Raw genomic sequence first — 23,933 nt, forward strand, 5'->3', positions numbered from 1 at the left:
AACTATCAAAACATTTAACCAAATATACATGATGGTATTATGTTACTTTTATTATAGACGGAGTGGTGTTACAGTCTTAAAATGGAACTGTAATTGAAACTGGTTTGGCAATAAATGTATTTTCATACATTTTTTTAATTGGATGTATTATTAAACCAATCTTTTGCATCATTGTATATACTGTATACAGTACATACATATATAATGTATGTATAGGATTTCTAGAGCACTATGGGATAGCTAAAAAGAAAGCATGGCCAAGTACTTTCATTTCAAGCATTCTGATACCCAGTAAACAACAGATAGAATTGAGTCACTTGTACAAGTTACTTTAGCATGAGCTACTGAGCTCTGCAAATTCCACCTTTTCTCAACAAAGATAAGGAGCTTACTTTGTAATGTGCTGCAGAAACTGTTGGCACTATATAAATCCTGTATGATAATAATACTTTGTTGTATTTAGATTTTGAATTTTACAGCTTACCTCTAGCAGAAAAATAGCATGGTTCACAGTGAATAGTTTGTTTATAGATCCACATGCTGTCACCAGCTTTTAGATTTCCCAAGGAACTAGAACATGCTTCACACTGAAATACAAAAGATAATGTTCATGTAGCTGATGTATAGATTCAAAAACCATTTAATGTATAAAAATGCATTGTCTGCAATGATAGGCATATAGATGTTTCCCCTACAATGATACATGGGCTAATATCTATATGTCAACTACCATGCAGACTCGCCAAAGTTAATTGTATGATACATCTGTTGAAGTGAAAACAACTTCCCTGTTCTAAAGAAGATGCAACATTTGTTTCTGAGAGTGATTCCAATGCCCAGCATACAGATCATAACCATCTGGGGCAGTGATAGTGAATCTTGGCACCCCAGATGTTTTGGAACTATATTTCCCACAATGCTCAACTATGCTGCAGAGTGCAAGAGGATCGTGGGAAATGAAGTTTCAAAACATCTGTGGTGCCAAGGTTCGCCATCACTCATCTAGGGTGTTATTAGGCAGACAACCAGGTCAGGACTGGGTCATTTATGACCAACTTTGCTCATAGCATTCTGATTAGAGCAGTGACTCCTTACCCGTTGGTAGGTTACTGTACATAAAAAGAAACTGTACCATAGATGGATGAAGTCTTGAAGGGAAGAACTCATGCACAAGTTCTGTTTCTTGTCACCTGAGTCTATTACATTTCACAGTGGATTAGTGAAACTCTCTAATATTTGCACTTGGCAAAAGAAATGTTTTTGTGTATGTGTTTACAAAAATCCCAACTTACACCAAAGTGAAATATGTAATGGAGTAGAACTGGGCCTATCAAAAAACTGTATCTTGGTTGATCATTAATCATACTTATAGTGCAGCTCTAGCCAAAATCTTTTCTTTTCTTTTTTTTGTACAAAGTTTGAAAGGGTTACTGCCTTGGAGTATTTTCCTGTAACCAATGGGGAGTATTAATCCGATTTACTGTGAGGTCACTGAGACGGAAGAACAGAACTCTCCCAAGCAGGGGCACAGAGAAATAAAACATTTTGTAAAAGTAGAATGGGGAAGCTGAAAGTCTCTGTCTGGTTTTTGTTGTTATCTGTGTCCCGTATGGAGAGATATTTAAACTTTGTCTTTGGTTTCCAGAGCACAGATGTAAAATGATCACAGATGGTTACTAGATGTAAAAATCTCCTCAATAGGGGCACAGCTGAATGAGGGACACCTATTAGCAAACCTATATAGGCATAGGACACACCCCCTGTCACGCCACCCTTAAAAGAGAATTGTACAAAAAAAGATTGGTTAAACCCACAAGTGCTTTTTTTTTCCATTACTATTCCTTTATACTGACTTTTGGAATTTAGAAATGCCCCAATTTAGGAAACTGGATGAAAGTTTTAGCACTATAAAACACTTTTTGAAAGATAAATAGTGCATTTTATATACAACTATACAGATAAGATGAAAATGAGGGACAAGCGAGGAGAAAAGTTGGGACAGAGGGACTTTGTTTCAAATCAGGGACAGTGCCTCGAAATAAGGGACAGTTGGGAGCTATGGCTATGCTATAAGGTGAATGGTATACAGTAACTCCATCTAAAGTGTTGGGTTCAGGCCAATTAAGCAGAGCTATGTATGGAGAAGATATGATGTTAGAGATAATCCTTGGGAATCATAACACGTTTTGTTTTATTTACCTTAAAGCATGTTGCATGGCAGCTTATGCTTAAATCTTTAAGGATCATTTTGGCATCAATGCCAAGTGGCTTCCGGCAGTAAGTACACAAGTCCTTTTCAATAACAGATCTATTTAATATAAAATAGTAATTAGTTCACACATTGTTATACACACAAACCAATGTACTGTTTTTTATCATGTGTTCTAAAAACTAAGTGCAACTCATGAACGCCATATAAAACGAATTATCATTTCTTTTAAACTCAAACTATAGCATTTAGGTATGTACTGATACAGCACATTTACTCATAACAGCTATACTGACACTTACTTTTTGTTACCACATGACAGAGGACAAAAGCTATTTACAGGCATACCCCACTTTTAAGTACACAATGGGGTTTATTTACTAAAGCTGAAAAGTGCAAAATCAGGCTCACTTCCGCATAGAATCCAATGAGCTTCCAGGGTTTATTACCAAAGCTTAATTGAACAAGCTGGGGTTAGAAGCTTATTGAAGCTATGCAGAAGTGAGCCTGATTTTACACTTTTTAGCTTTAGTAAATAGACCCCATTGTGTACTTAAAAGTGGGGTATGTCTGTACTTGCATGCTACAATGATGCATTTCGCATAGACTAGTATTAGAGAACTTCTGTTAACACCCTTTGTTTTTCTTAATATGAACATTAGCATAGACTTTTACCCACTTTGACCTTTCTAAGCCCACGTACACACGGTCGGAGATTTTGGCAACCAAATCCGTTAGATTTTGCCCTTCGGATTTAGTCCGACGGATTGTGTCCGAAACTGTTGCATACACACGGTCGGGCCAAGTTGTCTGATTTAGCGGTTGCCAAGAACGCGGTGACGTAATTTCGTTACGATGGGACTACATTCAGGCTAGTAGCCAATAGCTTTGATGTAGGAATTTGATCTGAGCATGCGTGGCACTTGGTCCGATGAAAATGCTCTACACATGATCGGATTAGGTCCGACCGACCCAGTTGGTCGGGAAATATTTCCAACATGTTGGAAAATTGGGTCCGACGGAGATTCGGACGGAATCAGTCCGATGCATACCACACACAGTCAGATTATCTGACGATACGGTCCGATAAGGCGCATTCCGACAGATTCTCCGACCGCGTGTACGCGGCATAGGACATCTCTCCAAGTAGGCTTCTCTCCCCCTGCCTCTGCTGTTATTACGAGCAATTACCTGCTGTCAGATTGACAGGGAAAAATGACACTGCACATGCCATTGAGTAATACAATATAATAATGTATTGTTACGTTGTATTTACCTCTTCTTTCATATGCAGATCAAACCTATGACATTCAATGGCATTTGGCATATGGCATCAATAAAATAAAAATAAAAGAAGGTTTATTAAATAAAATGTTCCTATTTATCCCATTATTAACCCTTAGTTAAAGCATTTGTTACCCCAAACCATATTCCTTATATGTGCCTGCTGTACCATGTACCTGTATGAGAAAGTATCCTGTTCTCTTTGCATGCTTCGTTAATGTGAAATCACTGTTGTTCCTGCCAGTCCCTCTGCTTTCCTATTAAGAACTGACCACACTAAGCAGGAGAACTCACTCTGGTCAGTTCTCTAGCTATGCTGGAAACTCAGTGTGCTCTCCTCCAATGCTTAGACTTGTCCAGACATGCCCCCGTTGCACAGCCATTCACTGGGAAGCTCAGTGTGCTGCTGCTTCTCCTCCCCCATCTCTTATGCAGCTGAGAACAGAGGGAATGAGATCACTTATTTAAAGTGGGGTTCCACCCTAAAGTGGAACCTCCGCTAATCGGAACCCTCCCCCCCTCCGGTGTCACAATTGGCACCTTACAGGGGGGAGGGGGTGGAGATACCTGTCAAAGACAGGTATTTACACCCACTTCCGGGCATAGACTCCCGTGGGAGTCTATGTCATATCCTGTCCTGCCGCGCTGTCTGCTGGGACACACACGGGTCCCAGTGACAGCGCGGAGAATTTCTATTGCGCTGCGCGACTCGCACATGCGCAGTAGGGAACCGGGAAATGAAGCCGATTCGCTTCACTTCCTGATTCCCTCACCTAGAATGGTGACGGCAGCAGCCGAGAGCCGAGCTATCGATCGGCCTTGGCTGCCGGCATCGCTGGAACCGGGACAGGTGAGTGTCCATTTATTAAAAGTCAGCAGCTGTAGTATTTATAGCTGCTGGCTTTTAATATTTTTTTTTTAGGTAGAATCCCTCTTTAAAATGTATTTTTATATCTATACACAAATGTTTTGCCTTTCATTTCTGTTTTACACCGAATGGGTTGTTTTACAAGGTGAACGTTTACACTCGCTTTACCTACTTACCTACTCCCTTCCTCCCCAAGCATTCTCCCCTTAGCTATTCCTTTTATGAAGATTTTTAATATTAAATTTTTTTTTTTTTACTGTTATTTTTTTCTATTTTCGTTTACTTTGTTTTCTTTTTTTCCAAAAAATTAAAAAATAATACAAAAGCATGTTTCACTTACAAAAACTCTGCCATGCTTTCTATCAGAAATTTTTTTTTAGTGTTATTTTAAGCAGTATGAATTATGGAATAAAATGTATGTTTTGTTACAGTGAAAATGCCTTTTTTTTAACCCAACATTGGTCAAAATAGACATAACATGTTTTTAATGTCTTTTTGGCTAAAGGTTACACAGAAAATAAAATAATATTTGCAGGATGATGTTACCAAAATAAAGTTTTGCCCTTACCGATCAGAAGTTGAATAGACTGTTTTAATTGAATTTGATACAATGGATTGGTCATATGTATTGGGTGAGGATTTCCTGTTAAAATAAATAGATAAAATAAATAAATAAAATGTAAACAAAATGCCAGCGTAAATTATTATTAACAAGGTAATAAAAATAATTAATTGCAATAACTTATTGCTACCAATTATAACATAGCTTTAGTTAGCCTGACTACACCAAGGGCTCATATACTAAATTGTGACTTGAGCTTACCTGAAGTGAAGTGAACATGTGTGCATTTCAACATCCAATCATACAGGTTTACTTCACATGTTAGTAAATCAGACCACTAATAGCTAGATTGTTATTATGAGTAAGCGCACAGCATTGATCTTTTTATTTTTAGATGTTTTCGGTTGATGCTATGTATGATATATGTTATATTATATGTGTAGTAGTTATCAGCCAAATAAAAATCTCATCATGTGCACTTAAAGAGGAATCAAAGATTATACCTAACTAGCCTTCAAATTGTCCCCTTTCCCACTTCTAACATCTATACTTATTTTCAGACTGAGCATGTGATCTCTCCTGTGTTAGCCCTTGTACACACGGTCGGAGAATCCGTCGGAATGTGTCCTATCGGACTGTGTCGTCAGATAATCCGACTGTGTGTGGTATGCATCAGACTGATTCCGTCGGAATATTCGTCGGACCCAATTTTCCAACATGTTGGAAATATTTCCCGACCAACTGGGCTGATTGGACATACTCCGATCATGTGTAGAGAATTTTGATTGGACCAAGTGCCACGCATGCTCAGATCAAATTCCTACATCAAAGCTATTGGCTACTAGCCTGAATGTAGTCCCATCTTAACGAAATTACGTCATCACGTTCTGAAAGATCGGATTTTTTCGCCAACTTTGTCCGACCGTGAGTATGCAACAGTTTCGGACAAGATCCGACGGACAAAATCCGACGGGCAAAATCCGACGGATTTGGTTGTGGAAATCTCCGACCGTGTGTACAGGGGCTAAGCCAGCAGCAACTGCAGGAGGTGAGGAGAGAGTGCTCCGACAATGGCTAATAAAACCTAGGTAGTGCTCTGACAATGGGTAGTATAAGCCACATTAAGGTTAAATCACTAAAGGAGTAGAGCATGTTCACTTTGGAAGTGAATTTTCACTTTACAAAGGAATAGGTATTTGGCTTAGTATAAAAGTGAAGCTGTGCTGATGTCAATCATCCAATCATCTGCAAGTAAAATTCCTGTTTTTCTGTTCCTTGTGAGTGGTTGACTACCATAGACTAGCCAGATTTATATATACTGGAGTGCATAAAAAACTTCTCCAAATGATGAGACATTTGTGCCACAGAAAAATCTAGTTTTTAGCATTTTGTTGTACAACATATGGTGATTAACCAATACATAAAACAAGTATGCTCTACTTTGTAGGTTACCATGAATCTTGTGTGTAGTTAACATTGGATCGAGCGCTTGATCCATCAGTAGTGTCTTTATAAGTTGTTGTTGTTGTTGTTGTTGTAGGACGACGGGATGGAGCTTCACTATTGTCATCTGAAAGTTTGTAGGTTGTTGTGGTAGTCGAACCTCTGAATGGGGAATCTTGGGAGTCATTGGTGGCATTGTAAGTCCTGGATGTGGTGGAACGCCTGCTGGAGGCATCAGAGTTGTCGCTTGTAACATTGTATGTGGTAGTTGTAGTTGAACTACGGGATGTAGTATTGCTGCTATTAGCAGGATATTTGGTTGTCCTAAAAAGATTAAATTATGCATTTTAGGTTCATCATATTGTATACATTAGGGACCTTCGATTGTAAGTTCCTTGAGGGCGGGGACTGATGTGAATGTACAATATATATGTAAAGCACATGTAAATTGTCTGCGCAATATAAGTACCTGTAATAAAAAATACATCTTAAACGTACAGTGACTAGAAACAGTTGCTAAAGACTCCTTGAACAGTGCAAACAGAGGCAAACACAAATTATACTAAAGAGCTACAGCCGTGTCCAAAGAGTCCAAAATCGAATCATTAAATATATTACAAAAGTTCTTTGTTTTGACTTAACCCACCTGTGATGTAAAATCATTGCTTCAGCTAATCCTTTTTCTCAGACTCTTTATATTACTTACACTATAGCGGCGCTCATTTTAGCAGTGCTTAGCACTGTTTAAGTGGTGCTTTTTGGCCACTAGCAGGGTGTTTTTAACCCCCACTGGTGTCCGAAGAAGGGGTTGCAACTGCCGTGTTGCGGCGCTTTCCAAAGCGCTTTTCATGAGCTTTGGATGCACTGCCCATTCATTTCAATGTGCAGTGCATTTTGGGAGCACTGTATACAGCGTTCCCAAACTGCCCCAAAGATGCTTTTTCTAATGTCCTGCAAGCGCACCGCCCCAGTGTGAAAACACTCGGGCTTTCACATTCGGGCGGCATTGGAGGCAGTTTTCAGGCACTTTACAGGCACTATTTCTAGCGCTAAAATGCCTAAAAACTGCCTCAGTGTAAAAGAAGCCTAAGTCATATCTGTCGCATTCCAGCATACTAAGCTTGATGTTGTCATTATACCTTTTGTTCCACCAGCCCCTCCCTATTAGAGATTGTAAGCTCGCAAGAGCAGGGCCCTCCTAACTCACTTGTATTGAATTGTGTTGTTGCTGTATCGTGTCTCTTTATATTGTAAACCGCTGCGCAAACTGTTGGTGCTATATAAATCCTGTATAATAATAATAGTGGTTGACATTACTACTGTTTTAGAAAGGTAAAGTACTCTTGAGCTTAACCTTCCAAGTCAACTTTTGGCTCTGTTGATCGACCTCCAGAACCAGGAGATGACAGAAAATTTACGCCAGAAAGAATCTCTGCCTGTAAGACCAACTAACATGATCAGGTAGCAACAACAATAGCACTCACCACATCACTATTAATTTGAGCAATAGTTTGTTTAGCAATGAAGGCCGCCTCAGTAGACAGGGGCAAATTCTTCACCAAAGAAGGCAAAGGAAATACAAAGAGGCACCACACATGTACACATGCAGTTTTGGAATAAATGCATTAAATTTTTACCAGCAATTACCTACAATTTTGGCATGAATGAATTACATTTTTAATAGCAATTACCTATGAGAATACAGCCTTGATAAAGGTATGCCTGAAACATGTTGTCCTTATGCCGCGTACACAGGATTGGAATTTCGGCCAGCAAAAGACCGATGAGAGCTTTTCAATAGAAAATGCAACCGTGTGTATGCTCCATCGGAATTTAGCTGCCCGAATTCCTGCTAGCAAAAATTTGAGAGCATGTTCTCAATTTTTTCGACGGAAAAACTTTCTATCTGAAATTCCGATTGTGTGTATGCAATTTTGACGTGCAAAAACTCACACATGCTCAGATTCAACTACGAGATGGAAGCTATTGGCTACTGGGTACTGAACTTCCTTTTTCTAGTCCCGTCATACGTGTTGTACGTCGCCGCGTTCTTGACGGTCGTAATTTGGTGTGACCGTGTGTATGCAAAACAGCTTGAGTGAAATCCCGTCGGAATTTTGTCAGGAAAACCATCAGAGCTTTTTACGACCAAAATTCCAGTCGTGTGTATGCGACATAATATTTACTTACCATAACAAGCCATTCATTCTTGTATTGTTTAGAACCTATTTTGCATCTACTGTATTTAATCAATTCTATTTCAACTTGCGTTCTCAAGCCTTCCCCTTTTCATTAACATAAGCAATAGGACAGCTTCTGTAAAGGTGAAGTCTCTCACATGGCAATCTGTATTGAATGGGGCAGCCTCTCATATGTATGCCAAACTCTCTCCAATCTGCTTAACAATCACACAGTAATGGCTGGTTAAACCAAGCTATTGGCCCAGAAAAGGCCGTAAAACACACAGTGGAAATAGCTTGGACAGCTCTGTTCAAGAAAACCGACTTCTAAACATTTCCATATGAGTTACACCTCCCTTTACTGTATTAGTCCTTGTCTAGTCCCTGACCTCGATTGATATTTATAAGCAAACATTTTCAGTGTTTGCCACATAAACAACTTTATCAGCAGATGTAATTTCTAAAATAATTTACAGGTTCTCAGGACAGACCTTTTAAAATTAAATTGAATTGAAGCTAAATCCCAGCCTCAGAGTCTTTCCATATAGATCCAGTTTCTCCCAGAACGCTAGCTAAAACTTTAGGATTCATATCCTGTGTCACCATGTGGAAAATATGGTATCTGGCTAATCTAACAAGATATATTAAAGCTCTTTGTGTGAAACCTTTAGCTTTTTTAAAATAATATAATCACAGAGAGAAAAGGGAAAAGAAAACAAGATTTCCCTATTGTCATTTTTTTCATTTTTACTCATACTTTACTTTGCTTTACTTTTATTCTCACACTCCATGTACAGTTTCCCCTCTTTGTTTTTTTTTTTCCTATTGTTTTTTCCTCCCTCTCCCTCCTCCCCCTTTCCTTTTCCTCACCATCCTTCGCGATCCACACCTGTCAGTTCTCATTAGTGACTGCCGATGATGCTCTTATACTCCCCCAGGCACATGGGTTCACCGTCCCCATGACTAAGCTCCAAGGGGTGGAGCAAAACATGTTGGAGGCGTGGCCTGGCGGGAGCCTAGGCTGAGGTTGTCACTTCACCACTGAATACCTGTGTGGATCTTTGACACCGGGGGATTCTTTCCGCCGGAGAATTTAGCTCAGCCTTTCTCAACCTTTTTACCCCAGTGGAACCTTAAAATAATTTTCAGGTATCGAGGGAACCCCTGATAAAACCCATTCATTGGGGGTCAGTGGGAACAATGCCACTTACTTTGGTGGTCAGTGAGAAGGATGTCCTTTTTTACAGTGGTGGTAAGAATGGCCCCCTTACTGAGAGCTATAAAGATCATTGGTGTCATACCACTGACTGCTCCAGGTGATATGGCTCAGAACTATGAGGGCACCATCAAACAGGAGGTAAATCAGCCACAGCCAGGGAAACCCTAGCCACCTCTGGAGGAACCCAAGAGTTCCATGGAACCCTGGTTGAGAATGGCTGCTCTAGCTGTTCAAGAGAAGTCAGTCATTAGACTGACTCCTCCTGAACAGGAATTGCCATAGAAAACTCAAAATCCTGCTGGTTCCTGCTGAAAGTGACACATTTTGATCCATCTATGGCCAATTCTAAGCTTTTACCTGTCTGAGCTCAGGGCTGATAAATCACACACTCTCTGCTAGAGGAGACCAACACTTTTAATTAAAAGACATTTTCAACACCTTTTTTATATGGCAAGTTTATGTTTGTCTTTTATCAGTAATGAGCCCAGACAGAGGATAGGACAGCATTTCAAGCGGAGAATTCACGTAAATAAAAAAATAAATCTTTGGGAGAAAATAGCAACAATTCAAGAATGAAGATACAGATTGTTATAAATGCCCTTTGCTCTGCTAAAACATAATCATAAGAATGTAATACGCTGTATCTATTAGGTATTTTGAAAAACATTAACCTACCTATGCTTTTGAGCATATAGACAGTGAACAATTCATTATTTTGCCAGCGTTGCAGGCCTTTTACAATAAAATTGATCCTCTTAACAAGGCCATTCTCTAGCAGCAAATGATAAAGCAGATGCATTGTGTCTGAATGGCTCTATTTGTGTACTATAACAGAACAACGCATTCACAGTCTAAATTTAGAAATCGTTGCGCGAACCCAGCTGAAATTAGTAACAATTGCTTATCCTTCACTCGTTTTTATATGCCTGTTAATTATTTCCATGGTCTCTAAAATCGTTTGTTATCACATTTACACCACATACAAATTCAAATCTTCCATTAGGAAATGCATTCAGTACAATTATTTCTAGCTTTCTTCACATAAGAACATGGCTGATCATGATAAGCAGCCTTATTAAAATAAAACAACACTGATTAAAATAAACATGTAAATACAGAAATATATTGACCACCATTGTTTATCTCCTTCTGGAAATGCTAGTTGACTGGGTGTGACCCTGACTCTCTAGCTTCAAGACAATGAATCATTGACCCAGAACAAATATGCCAATCAGGACAGTCTAAATCTGGCCATAGATGGATTGCAATTTGGTTAGTTCAGCAGGGACCAGCCAAATTTCCAACTATTCTTCAATCAACACATGTAATGCAACCAAGCGGCTTCAGTGCTGGTCAGTGTATTCCCAGGGCAAAGGAGTCCTGCTGTCGGTATACAATGGCACAGCTGGCTGATTCCTGTATTCAACTTGAATGTGCGGTTGGGGTTTAGCTCTTTTATTTAGCCTGCTGGCTAACAAAAATAACTGAGCAATGTATGGGCATATTTAGGAATATCAAGAGTCTTTTATGCCTCTTTGGCTCAAGAAATTTACATATTGAAGCTACAGGGTAAATCAGGCAAATAGCTTGTTCAAATAATATAGGCAATAGCAGCCTCCATATTTTTCCTTTAGGTGCACTTAATTCAGAATGAACTCTACTAAGAATACTCAATTAAATCACATCTGTGACATAGCATATTTTTAAAATCATTACATCTACACCTGCCACACTTTCATCCCTTATCTTATGTATTGCTCACCTCTGCCTGTCCTTTAGTAGGCTGTACTTCTTCTGAGTATGTTGTAAACATGCTCACACAACACTGCTTTCCCACAATTCAGTGCTGCTTGGAACCTGAATAGACTAGCTCCATACTGGGCACTGTCATGGGGGTCATGCCAACCCATATGTCAATACCAACTTTCAGAAGGTCAGTGGGTCTGAAAACAATGATTGGCATTTGTAAAGGAATGTAAAATGTTACAATACATCTGACTGTGGCCCATTGACTTTCATCTAACCTATTATGTCAATGCTCATATAGTTTATTCTCAACTCAACATTTATATTTTTTTTCTTACTTTTGTTTCTAGTGACAATAGACACCAGAACAAGTAGAGAAAAAACTCTTCTCTGCTTTGTCCAAAACTAAAAAAAAAAAGAATGTTTTCACCTTAGATACACTTTAAGAATAAGTTATCAAACTTGCTCTGCAGAAATAATATCTTATGTATAATTAATATTCTCACCCTTTGTTTCTTTCTCCTGCTATGGCAATGAAGTCATCCAAATCTTGATTTCTTTAATGTACCAGTAAAAGAAAATTTAGAGATGTATAACTAAACATTAGCATTTTCTAAAACATGACCCCATTACTCAAATAATGTTAAGGGTACAGTCCACCAAAAATGTATTTTTAAATTTTTGGTGGATGCTAGAGATTTAAACCACCTGACGACTTATTATATACTGTAAATAAAGTATCTGGATTTAAGATCCTGGATCTTCATGCTTACTGTTACCATTATGAGAGGTTTCCCTTCTCATTCTAGACTCGCAGATGGACAAGGACAGAGTTTGGTATTACAGACTAACCCTTTAATACAAATAAACATTGGTCTTCATCGGCAACCATATACACAATGCTTTTGCTGGATGGAATCGCCCCACCACAATCCGATCATAGTCATCACCTGAGCCAAAGTAGGCATTAGTAGTTTCACTTGTGATAACTGTCAGAACACAGCATTGGGCCTTTCAAAAGAAATTATATTTGTTTTGGGCAATTGTACATGTGTTTTTACATGTTTTCAGTCCTATAAATAATATCAGTTTTTTACTAATTCCAAAAAATCCTTTCTTTTACAAATAACATGTAATGCAAAATGCTCTCGTGACAGAGGTTTTCCAGAGCATTATGACTTTTCTAAACAGAGAGCGCAGCAGAAGCTGTTCCCTTTCAGACTTTGTGTAAAGAAGGTCCAGTTTTTCCTAGTACCAGAAGAACATTGCACACCTGCTATTGAACTTTTGCTTACCCATTTTAGTCACAGACTGCATGCTTGACACTGCTTACTGCCTTCTGTCATGTACCTCTGCAGCCAGCTGGAACTGATCTTGACTCAAATTCTCAACAATGACCCTGTTTTCTGAATTGGTATCTCCACTGCTCAACTATTTACAATCTCAGCCTATAACCTCGACTCTGATCCTGTCTCCTGAATTGGTACCTTGTTGCTTGACAGTTACCAACCTTGGTGTGCCACCCATGAAGCCAAGTGAAGCAGCCACCCCAAGCGGCACTCATGGAGGCACAGTGGGGCTGTCCAAAGTTCAGCCATGTGTATGTTCAGCCCCGGGCCACACCATATCCCAGGTTGTTATAGTGAAGGTGACGACCTGCACCATAACAACCAATGGCATGGTGCTGCCTGGCCCCCTGCATCCTAGCAACCAATAATGTTGTGCTTTACAAGCATCTTAGCAACCAATGGTGGTGGTGTAGGCATATCACCTCCCTTCTATTTCTGCTTAATCTGCTAGATTGGCGGTAACATATTAAGTGACTACATTTCCTGCTCTTCTTGCTATAGATCCAATTACACTTCCCAATCAGGTGAGTTTTGAGTGTATTATATTTTTTGAATCGCATGATATTCTTTGTGTCTGTCTTTGAGTACCTTTGATCTTAGGTGGAATGAATTATATGCTAGGGATTTTCAGACATCTTCAGTGAGGACAATTTGGGGCACTTTAGAGAAGCAACAAAGCTCTCATTATATGGCACTAAGTTTTTTCCATCTTCAGTACAAGTATAGTCATCTGAAAAGCCTTTTGTACACATTGCCACAATAATATTCTAAGTCAGATTAGGATAAGAAATACTAAAAATGTCCATTTTATAGGAGTTGATCCTAGTTGTGTCCTTTGGGGCTAGGTTTACAGGTTTCAGCATTATAAATCCAGACCTGAATGTATTTTCATTATTATTATTTAATTATGGTGTTTTTCGCTCTGTTAAAGGGTACGTTTAGTGTTGCATGCATGAGTTAGGCTGAGGTTAGTTTAGTTAGGGATTAATTTAGGTTAGGACAAATGCTGAAATTTAAAAATATCTAAAGGCAAAATTTTTTTACTTTGGATTCACCCCATTTTCAATCCCAAAGATAGTGGTCACGACATAGAGAGAATCCATCTGACGGGGACATAGAGAGGAATAAAAACCTTACAGGGGTCTGGACCTTTCCCTGCTCTATTGAAATATAAATATAAAAGGTTTGGCTTTAAATACACTTTTAGTCATTAAGTGAGTGTCACTTTTTCAGGTGTGATAAGTAAATAACATGGTAAAAGCTGTTTATACTTCAAATATGTGCAACCTTTTCGGGCAACAAAACTTCCAATTCAGAAAAAAAAAATGCTGATTTTTTGAAAGCCAAAAACAAACACATTAACTATAAAATGGCACACAACAGTTGTATAATAAAAAATTATACAGTATATAATAAGAAAGTGCATATTAATAGCACAGTCTCACTTTACTTATGAAAAACCTGATTGACAGTTGATTCAATAAATGAACATGTGTTAAAAAAACAGTTCGTTTAAGGAAAAACTGGAAATTTCACCTCAATCTGAATGTGTGTTTAAAGGGAATACATTTTTGGCACACTGGTGAAATGACAGAAAGCCACACCCCATAATTAGATTAAAAGGGCAACACCATAGAAAAGTGGACTTGCAATGTATAAGTGGTGACAGGTGGATTCACCCACAAGTTTTTTTTTAATCTTTCTTATAGGCTCCACCAGTAAGATCTCTGCACCACCTCCTGAGGCCATCATATAGGGTTTCCTGCTATCTCTATATTTATTTTATATTATGGATGAACCAGCTGAATACAGCTCCCATTCATGCTTTTGCAGTGGTGGTAGTGAGAATCGTGGGAGGCAGAGATACCACTGTAAGGGCCCTTCTCACCACTAATCTTCTGTGCTTATGTCATATAAATCTGTTACTTTTACAGTTTACTTACCCTTTATTTGTACTGATAGTGTTAGTATTTTTAATTTCAATAAGGTTGTCAAGATTTTGTGGCCTGAAAAATATACATGCATTATTGTTTAATAGAACACTCACACTTGCACATTCTTGTTTAAACAAAGCAAAACACACAAAATGTTACAGCCATTTAAAGGACACCTCTACTGAGAGCAATACAAGGGCAGTCACTGATGACCTCCTTCTAACTATATTCATTTCCTGGCTGGCTTTGGATTCAGTACTTTCTAACTGCTACAATTATGGAGATTATAAAGCTGGAATGAATTTATAAATCCCAATCTGCATACTTTTCCGGCAGCAAGTATTGTTAGAACAGGACACAAAAGTAGCCTCCATATTCTCTCAGAAAAGTATTTTTCATGAAACGGTAGTTAGAAGAACATACGCTTAGTTGGCAGAAGCAAAATGGTATAAATGGCAGTTAGTCTTCCTAATATCCCCATTCCACTCCTCACATTGGGGTGGTTGTATGGGCTGGCTGAAGCTGTGGTCTATGGATGTTAGAGTAGTGAGTGGGATTTCTAAGTAAATATAGGATGAAATGCAAACCATAGACATTCGTTGCCAAAAAGCCAAGATAGACTCTTAGTGGTGCCTTAGTATACCATAAACCTAGACTACTAACAGAATACAAAAATACGTATCTTCAGTAGTATAAGCTTTTTTTACACATTGTAACAATAAACTGAGCCAGTATAGGACCAGTAAAACAAGGAAATGATCAGCAAAAAGTATTTGATCCTAGTGGGGTGCTACCTTGTAAACTACAGTATGTTTCTTTCTCACTGTAAATATTACCATGATAGTTAGGTTTATATTTGGGTTACATTTAGAGGTTAGAATCAGGTTAAAAGTTAGACTTATGAGTTAGTTAGACTGATAGTAAAGGTTTAGGGGTTAATTTAGGTTTAAGGGCAATGGTGACCTTATGGGCCCATTCCCAACCATGGAAATATGCTCATTATCATAACACATGTTAACACACCATAACGCATTAGTACATTGTAGTGTTGCTCATTTCATGCGTTGTGATGCACTATTTTTCTAAAAATTGTACATGTGCTATGTTTTACTTGTTCTGATGCATTGGCAGTCCATTGAAATAAAGGGAATCCCTTAAAGCGGTGGTAAATTCACTACTAAGAAATCCTGTAGTCCTCTCTTACAGGAAGATATAATGTGCAGTATCTGTGTTTTAAAAAAAATTATTGCGCAAAATATTTTATTTTACAGTGCCACTGGGCACTCACGTGACCTGCCGGCACTCTCCTTCTCCAATCTTAGCACTAAAGTGGCAGGGGCTGAGAGAGAGCAGGGGAGCAGCGGGAGGTCATGTGAGCACCCAGCAGTGCTGTAAATAAGGTATTTTGTGGAATCACTTCTTGGGGACCAGTGACACTTATACAGTGATCAGTGCTAACAAATATGCACTGTCACTGTACTAATGACACTGGCTGAGTAGGGGTTAACATCAGGGGCGATCAAAACTGTGTGCCTAGCCTGTGATTCAGTGTAGTGGGAGAGGTGTTTTTATTAGTGGAAGGCATAGATCTGTATCCTTGCTTTACAAGAACACAGGATCTATGCCTTCTGTACTCACAGAACGGCAGTCTGCCTTGTTTACGTAGGCAGACTACTATTCTGCCTGTGTACCGAAGCATCGGCGGGGGCCAGCGAATATCCAGTCCACTGTACCTGCCGTTCAGCTCCCGCTGTGTAGAATCACAGCGGGAGTGGGTGGAGCGTGCACACACCCCAGACTCGGAAGTGTCAGATTACGTACTAAGTCACACCCATAATTAGATTAAAAGGGCAATACCATAAAAAGTGGTTTTGCAATGCATAAGTGGTGACAAGTGGAATCACCCACAAGTTTTTGTTTAATCTTTCTTATAGGCTCAACCAGTGAGATCTCTGCACCACCTCCTAAGGCCATCGTATAGGATTTCCTGCTATCTCTATATTTATTTTACATTATGGATGAAACAGCTGAATACTTCTCCCATTCATGTTTTTGCAGTGGTGGTAGTGAGAATCGTGGGATGCAGAGATACCACAGTAAGGCCCCTTCACACCACAATGAGATGCACTGCTGCACTTTTTTTATGTTTTTACATGTTAACGCATGTTGCGGCATGCTGTGTTGGGCAGCCCAATCAAAATAAAGGCACCTAAATATACCTCTGTGAAAAAACATGTGCTGTTTGCAGTGTTTTGCAGCATAGCATGCAGGACACTATGGGTTGCGCTGCACTACAGTGCATTGCAGTGCACCTGTATTTTAAAATTGCGTTGGGTGCCCTTTACAATGAATGAAACCACAGTATGCAACACACATAACATGCATTAACACAACATTATTTCTGTTGCATTGTAGGGTGCTTCCCAGATTTGAATTGGCTACCTTAGCACAATGCATATTAGTGCATGATATAAATGCACATACATGTGCATTGAACATACCACAGTGGACCGCCTTGGTTTTAATGAACCCTTACCCCTCCGACTACTATTCTTCTGTGCTAATGTCTTATAAATCTATTACTTATACAGTTTACTTACCCTTTATTTGTACTGATAGTGTTAGTATTTTTAATTTCAATAAGGTTGTCAAGATTTTGTGGTCTGAAAAATATACATGCATTATTGTTTATTAGAACACTCACACTTGCACATTCTTGTTTAAACAAAGCAAAACACACAAATTGTTATAGTCATTTAAAGGACACCTCTTCTGAGAGCAATACAAAGGCAGTCACTGCTGACCTCCTTCTAACTATATTAGTTTCCTGGCTGGCTCTGGATTCAGTACTTCTTAGTCACTGATCTGCAACAATTATGGAGATTAGAACTCCCAATATGCATACTTTTCTGGCAGCAAGCATTTTTAGAACAGGACACAAAAGTAGCCTCCATATTCTCTCAGTAACTTTTTTTCGTGAAGCGGTAGTTAGAAGAACATACACTTCGTTGGCCGCAGCAAAATGATATAAATGGCAGTTAGTCTTCCTAATATCCCCATGCCACACCTCACATTGGGGTGGCTGTATGGGCTGGCTGAAGCTGTGGTCTGTGGATTTTAGAGTAGTGAGTGGGATTTCTAAGTAAATATAGGATAAAATGCAAACCATAAACATTCATTGCGAAAAACCCAAGATAGACTCTCAGTGGGGGGATGGCTCTCATGAGGATGGCCCGCTTCCGTCGTCACTCGATCCGATCAACAGATGGATGGAAAAGTATGTTTTTCCTCCATCACACTTTTTTCGAATCGGAGCGGGTCGGATGTCAACGGACATGTCACCGCTGACATCCGACACTCCATAGACCACTATGGAGCATCCTTTCAGGTCCGCCTAAAAAACTGCCAGGCGGACCTGAACGGATCGGTCATGTGAAAGAGCCCTTAGTATACCATAAACCTAGACTAATAACAGAACACAAAAATAAGTATCTTCAGTAGTATAAGCTTTCTTTACACATTGTAATGATAAACTGAGCCAGTATAGGACCAGTAAAACAAGGAAATGATCAGCATAAACTATTTGATCCTAGTGGGGTGCTACCTTGGAAAGCACAGTATGTTTCTTTGTATACACGATCCAGTGATGATAACCAGCTTTGAATATAATGGATATAATGAATATAATTCACTGTAAATATTATCATGATAGATTTGGGTCACATTTAGAGGTTAGAATCAGGGTAAAAGTTAGACTTATGAGTTAGACAGTTAGATTGATAGTAAAGGTTTAGGAGTTAATTTAGGTTTAAGGGCAATAGTGACCTTATGGGCCCATTCCCAACCGTGGAAATATGCACATTACCGCAACACATGTTAACACACCATAACGCATTGTAGTGCTGCTCATTTCATGAGTTGTGGTGCACTATTTTTCAAAAAATTGTACATATGCTATGTTTTGCCTGTTCTGATGCATTGTCAGCCCACTGGAATAAATGGAATCCCTTAAAGCAGTGGTAAAGTCACTACTAAGAAATCCTGTAATCCTCTCTTACAGGTAGATAAAATGTGCAGTATCTGTGTTTTTTTTTTATTATTATTCCGTAAAATACCTTATTTTACAGTGCCGCTGGGGACTCACGTGACCTGCCTGCACTCTCCTTCTCCAATCTTAGCATTACAGTGGTAGTGGCTGAGAGAGAGGAGGAGAGCAGTGGGAGATCAAATTAGCACCTAGCAGTGCTGTAAATAAGATATTTTGTGGAATTACTTTTTGGGGACCAGTGACGCTAATACAGTGATCAGTGTTAAAAAATATGCACTGTCTCTGTACTAATGATTCTGGCTGAGAAGGGCATAACATCAGGGGCAATCAAAAGGGTTAGCTGTGTGCCTAGCCTGTGATTCAGTGTAGTGGGGGGGGGGGGGGGTGCTTTTACTAGTGGAAGACATGGATCAGTGTTTTTGCTTTACAAGAACACAGTATCTATGCCTTCTGTACTCAGAGAATGGCAATCTGCCTTGTATACGTAGGCAGACTGCCATTCTGCCTGCCTACCGAAGCATCGGCGGGTGCTGGCGGACATGAAGCCCGCCATACCTCCCGATCAGCTCCCACTGTGTAGAATCAGCGGGAGTGGGCCGCTGGTGGTGTGCGCATGCACCCCAGACTTGGAAGTGTCAGATCACACAATAATTGTACGGTGGGCAGTCCGCAAAGGGGTTAAAGGATCAGGGTGGGTTGGCTAAACTCACCACAAGAAGCCAAAAACTGTAACACACCACACATGTTGCAATCTGAATGTACAATCTCCTTTAGCTCTACCATCACCTGTAGAGCAAGGGGCTGTCTGATTGTATATTAATTCAATGGATAGGTTCTTAGACCCCTTTCACACCGCTGAGCCTATAGCGTTTTACCGTCGGATTTGCAGCGCATTGAGGCCGCTAGCGGAGCGCTTTTACCCCGCTAGCGGCCGAGAAAGGGTTAAAACCGCCTGCAATATGCCGCAATAGCGGCATTTTGCCAGCGGTAATACAGTGATGCCCCATTGATTTCAATGGGGAGCAGCGGTGGAGGAGCGGTGGAGGAGCGGTAAACACACCGCTCCTTCACCGCTCCAAAGAAGCTGCTGGCAGGACTTTTCCTGCCGTCCTGCCAGCTTAACGGTTCGGTGTGAAAGCCCTCTGGACTTTCACACTGGAGACAAAGGAGCAGCAGTTTGAGGGTGGATTGCAGGCGATATTTCTAACCCTATAGTGCCTGCAAAACGCCCTCGGTGTGAAAGGGGTCTTATGGTTTTAGTAAATCTAAACCAAGATTTTACAGTCAGTTTGTAACTTAACACACCAACCGCAGGACAGCACAATTTTTTTTTATAATAAAATGTTATAAACTCTAATAACAGCATATTAACAAACTACAATCAATGAATCTGCCATTGTTTTAAGCAGCCAATTGGACTAAGGGTAAATTGAAAACAAAACTGGAAAACCTAACTCAATCTAATTGGGTTTTTGAGGGAATAAAGTTTTGGCAGCCCGGTAAACCTTTAGAAACTCACCCCATGAGAGTTAAAGAGCCACCCACGCCAAAAGTGGTTTTCCACTGTGGAAATTTGACTAACTGAATTACCCACAAGTTTTTTTTAGATTCTTCTATCTCCGAGGTAAAAATAAACTATCAACATTCACCCAAATCAGAGTTTATCGAAAGTAATTATCAAATAGATTGAATAATTCATATGTTGTACTTACCCCTTATTTGTACTAGCAGTGTTAGTATTTTTAATTTCAATTAGATTGTCAAACTGTTGAGTCCTGAAAAATATATGTAGTATTGTTAAACAAAGCACTGAATCTACTACAAGACTATTTAAGAAAAATGAAATGCACAAATTATTACAGCCATTTAAAGAAATATGGGGCTGCCACTGTTGATCTCCTTTAAAAAAATACTAGTTTTCTGGCTGAGTCACCAAACTCAGAGCTACCAATCTGCATACTTGTTTGTGGTCAGTGCCTTAGAAAATATGAAAACCTGGCACCTAGAATTTTAGAAGAGGAGAATCACCCATTCTCGGTACAAGTTTCTTTTAGGGTGAAATATTAGGGTGAAATGGAGAGAAGCATATGCATGGTTAGCAAACATCAGCAAACTGACATTTATGCTGTCTAATAATACTGTGCCACCAGGCTTCTCCCTGAGGGGGTTGTATGGATTGGTTGAGGTGGTTGATTGGCTAGTACAAGGGAGAAAAGTGGTGTAGTAGATTACATTTCTGGATAGGTATTGGGTTATAATGTACAGTATACTAAGCTGTGATGTATGCACTGCCAAGAAGCCAAGTATACCTAAAAACTAGTCTGACAGCCACTGAATATATTTACAAAATACAAAAAAAATTATCTTCAATGTTATAACGAGGCATAGATGGCAAAAGAAGAACTGACCTCCTCTCTCCTCCTTTTCTTAAAGTATATAACTAAGACATTTTTTTTTAGTTGTGGAAAGAATAGAGAGGGATTAAAACAGGTTTTCATTTCTGTCTTTGCCCCATTAGAGAGATTCACTCTCTCTATTTGTCATGTTTACCCAAATTTTGGGATGTCCTCACAAATGAAGAAATCTTCTATTGGGGACACTAGTTCTGGTGGTTCTGGTGACAACCAGGGATTTCTTCACTTTGGGGGATTTCCTCTCACTTCCTGTTCAGGCTATGGGACAGGAAGTGCAGGGTATGCTTCCCTATGGGATACAAATGGAATGAAAACCTGGCGGAATTATAATCCTCCCTTACTTTATCCAAAATGAAAAACAAAGGTCTTGCCTTTAGTTCTACTTTAATGCAGTTTTTTATTCTTTAGATCCCAAAGGCTTTACCCCACCTTTTACTCCCTAAAACACGATTAATGTCTCAGGGAAAAAGCGAAAAAAAAATAGGGTGCATGATAATAGTAAAGCCCCATATGTACTATCAGATTTTCTGCTGATTTTTGTCTTCAGATTTAACAAAACCATGTAGTTCAAGGGCCTGCCTGATTGCATACATATTGAAACTCCTAAGGTTTTGGTTTTGGTAAATCTTAAGACAAAAATGAGCAGAAAATCTGATAGTGTATATGGGGCTTAAAGTGGTATGCCCATTTAAAAAGAAAAAAAAAGTCAGCATCTACAAATAGTGCAACTGCTGACTTTTAATAATCAGACGCTTACCTGTCCCAGGGTCCATCGATGCGGGGGATCAAAGTCCCGCTCACCCCCCCTCTGTTCGGCGGCACTGGCATTGTAACTGTGGGCACCCGGCTGTGGTTTCACAGCCGGGCACCCACTGAGCATGTGTAAGCGGCACCACGCACCATGAGTGGCCACCCAATCACATGTCCCAGATGATTGACAAGAGGGAGGGGGCAGAGCTGAGCCCTTCCTGCACCGAGGGAAAGTGATGTCACCAGCCCAGGCACTGAAGGAGGCAGACTACGAGGGAACCCCTAGCAACAGCCATTTAGAGGTGAGTTTAAAAAAAAATTAAAAATTTTTTTTTCTTTTAGGATTATTAAGGATTTTTTTTGTGTGTGCAACCCTGGTATATGTCTCCCTTTTGTTAAATCAAGCCTCGGGAAAAAAGGCCCCCTAATGAGTGAGACCTACATAGCTTTCTCTTTCTGTATGTTTAACACACAGTCCAATGCTCTGCCTGCACATAGTGTTGACATCCTCCCTCTCTCCACTACCCTTGTTATGTTTTAATTTTAGGGTTACATAATAGCTGTAGTGGAGGTGAGGCTACTGTGCAAGTGTAGCTGTCTGGGTGCATGGACTGGCTTCTCACATACTGTACATGTGTGTTCAACTGTGTACCTATAGTCATTTCCATAGATTTCAGCTATAATAATTATTTGATGCCAACACTGGCATTGCTAAATTTGGCAGATTCCATTGAAAAAAGGTTCTTCCTCCTCCTAGTTCAGCTGAATATTTTCCAAGTAAAAATCTCTATATTAAAGCAGTAGTAGTAATATTGAAGTAGCAGTAGTTGAATAAGAAGTAATAGTAGCAGTAGTGGCAGTGCAAGTAGTAGAAGTTGTTATGATTATTAATATGTTAAGCAAGATAATTACCTGGACTTCGCCTCAGGTTTTTTTATGTCAATGAAGTCGCTGAGTTGATCTTCCCTAGAATATATATATACTTCTATGAGATAGAATATGAATTCATATTTACTGTGTACAATACTGTAGTGCAAATACAGAGGGAAGAATGTACTAAATGGAATGGTGGAGATGACGGAAAGTATCAGATTATTAAAACCTTAGTGGAATTATCTTTAAAAGAATAACCAAATGTATATGTACGTTGTTTAATATTGTATTAAAATATTTGCTATGTGAAAGGCTTCAATGGTATATTGTGCATACTGTGTATCTAGTATACTGTTTTTTGTTAAGCCAGTGATGGTAGTTTTTGGTTCGGGACATTCAGTGTCTATAAGAGGAATAAAATACAATTTTCCCCAAATAAAAAAAGAGAGAACACGGCAAAAGCTGGTTCCCTTCAGACTCTCTCTCTCTCTCGGACCATTATGCCACCCAATACAATAAATGAGCAATAGGTGGATTTGGAGGTGGGAGAGATAGGTCCAAAGATCAACTATTACATGGACTGCCATAATTTGAATTTGAATTTATATTTCTATACTACTTAATGCACTGATTGGATTGACATGAGGTATCACGGGTGATTTTATAATTGTTCATGGTTTTACAGTTTGCATTACTCAGATTTATGACATTTGCTATAAGAAGCTTTTCTTTTCTGCAGATTCTGCTTAAATGTATTATCAAAATTCTTTATACTTCTGATACCATGCTTGTTTTTACCATGGATCAATATATTCTCCTATATTCACTTACAAGCTCAAATTTCTATTGCCATATATTTTTATCTTAATCTTATTGTATTATTTCTTAGCATAATAAATGTAAAAAAAATTATATATTTTATTCCACCTTTTACGAGTATTCTTTGCAGTGTCTGAAATTTCAATAAGGTCATCCAGTTGATCGCTTAAAAAAAGATGAGTGTTAAAAGGGAAAATTAATTGATGTAAATAAAGAGAAAGTGAGAAAATATTGA

At 39.2% G+C, this 23,933-nt stretch overlaps 1 protein-coding gene across 8 annotated transcripts in view; it reads right to left on the reverse strand.

The window, feature by feature from the left end:
• SCEL (sciellin) overlaps positions 1-23,933 on the reverse strand; it is a 124,349-nt gene that overhangs the window by 3,343 nt on the left and 97,073 nt on the right. For all 8 annotated transcript variants that reach the window (XM_077483071.1, XM_077483073.1, XM_077483070.1 and 5 more), the window contains 10 exons: positions 23,807-23,863; positions 22,919-22,972; positions 20,555-20,617; positions 17,395-17,457; positions 14,804-14,866; positions 12,018-12,068; positions 6,376-6,690; positions 4,930-5,004; positions 2,200-2,308; positions 485-587 (listed from right to left, as the gene is read on the reverse strand). In XM_077483071.1, coding sequence (XP_077339197.1) covers positions 485-587; positions 2,200-2,308; positions 4,930-5,004; positions 6,376-6,690; positions 12,018-12,068; positions 14,804-14,866; positions 17,395-17,457; positions 20,555-20,617; positions 22,919-22,972; positions 23,807-23,863 — 953 coding nt within the window. The remainder of the gene's footprint in view (positions 1-484; positions 588-2,199; positions 2,309-4,929; positions 5,005-6,375; positions 6,691-12,017; positions 12,069-14,803; positions 14,867-17,394; positions 17,458-20,554; positions 20,618-22,918; positions 22,973-23,806; positions 23,864-23,933) is intronic.

Source organism: Lithobates pipiens, unplaced genomic scaffold, assembly GCF_037356315.1.
Source record: "Lithobates pipiens isolate NorthernLeopardFrog02 unplaced genomic scaffold, aLitPip1_a1.2 Scaffold_16, whole genome shotgun sequence".
Classification (NCBI taxonomy): Eukaryota; Metazoa; Chordata; class Amphibia; order Anura; family Ranidae; genus Lithobates; species Lithobates pipiens.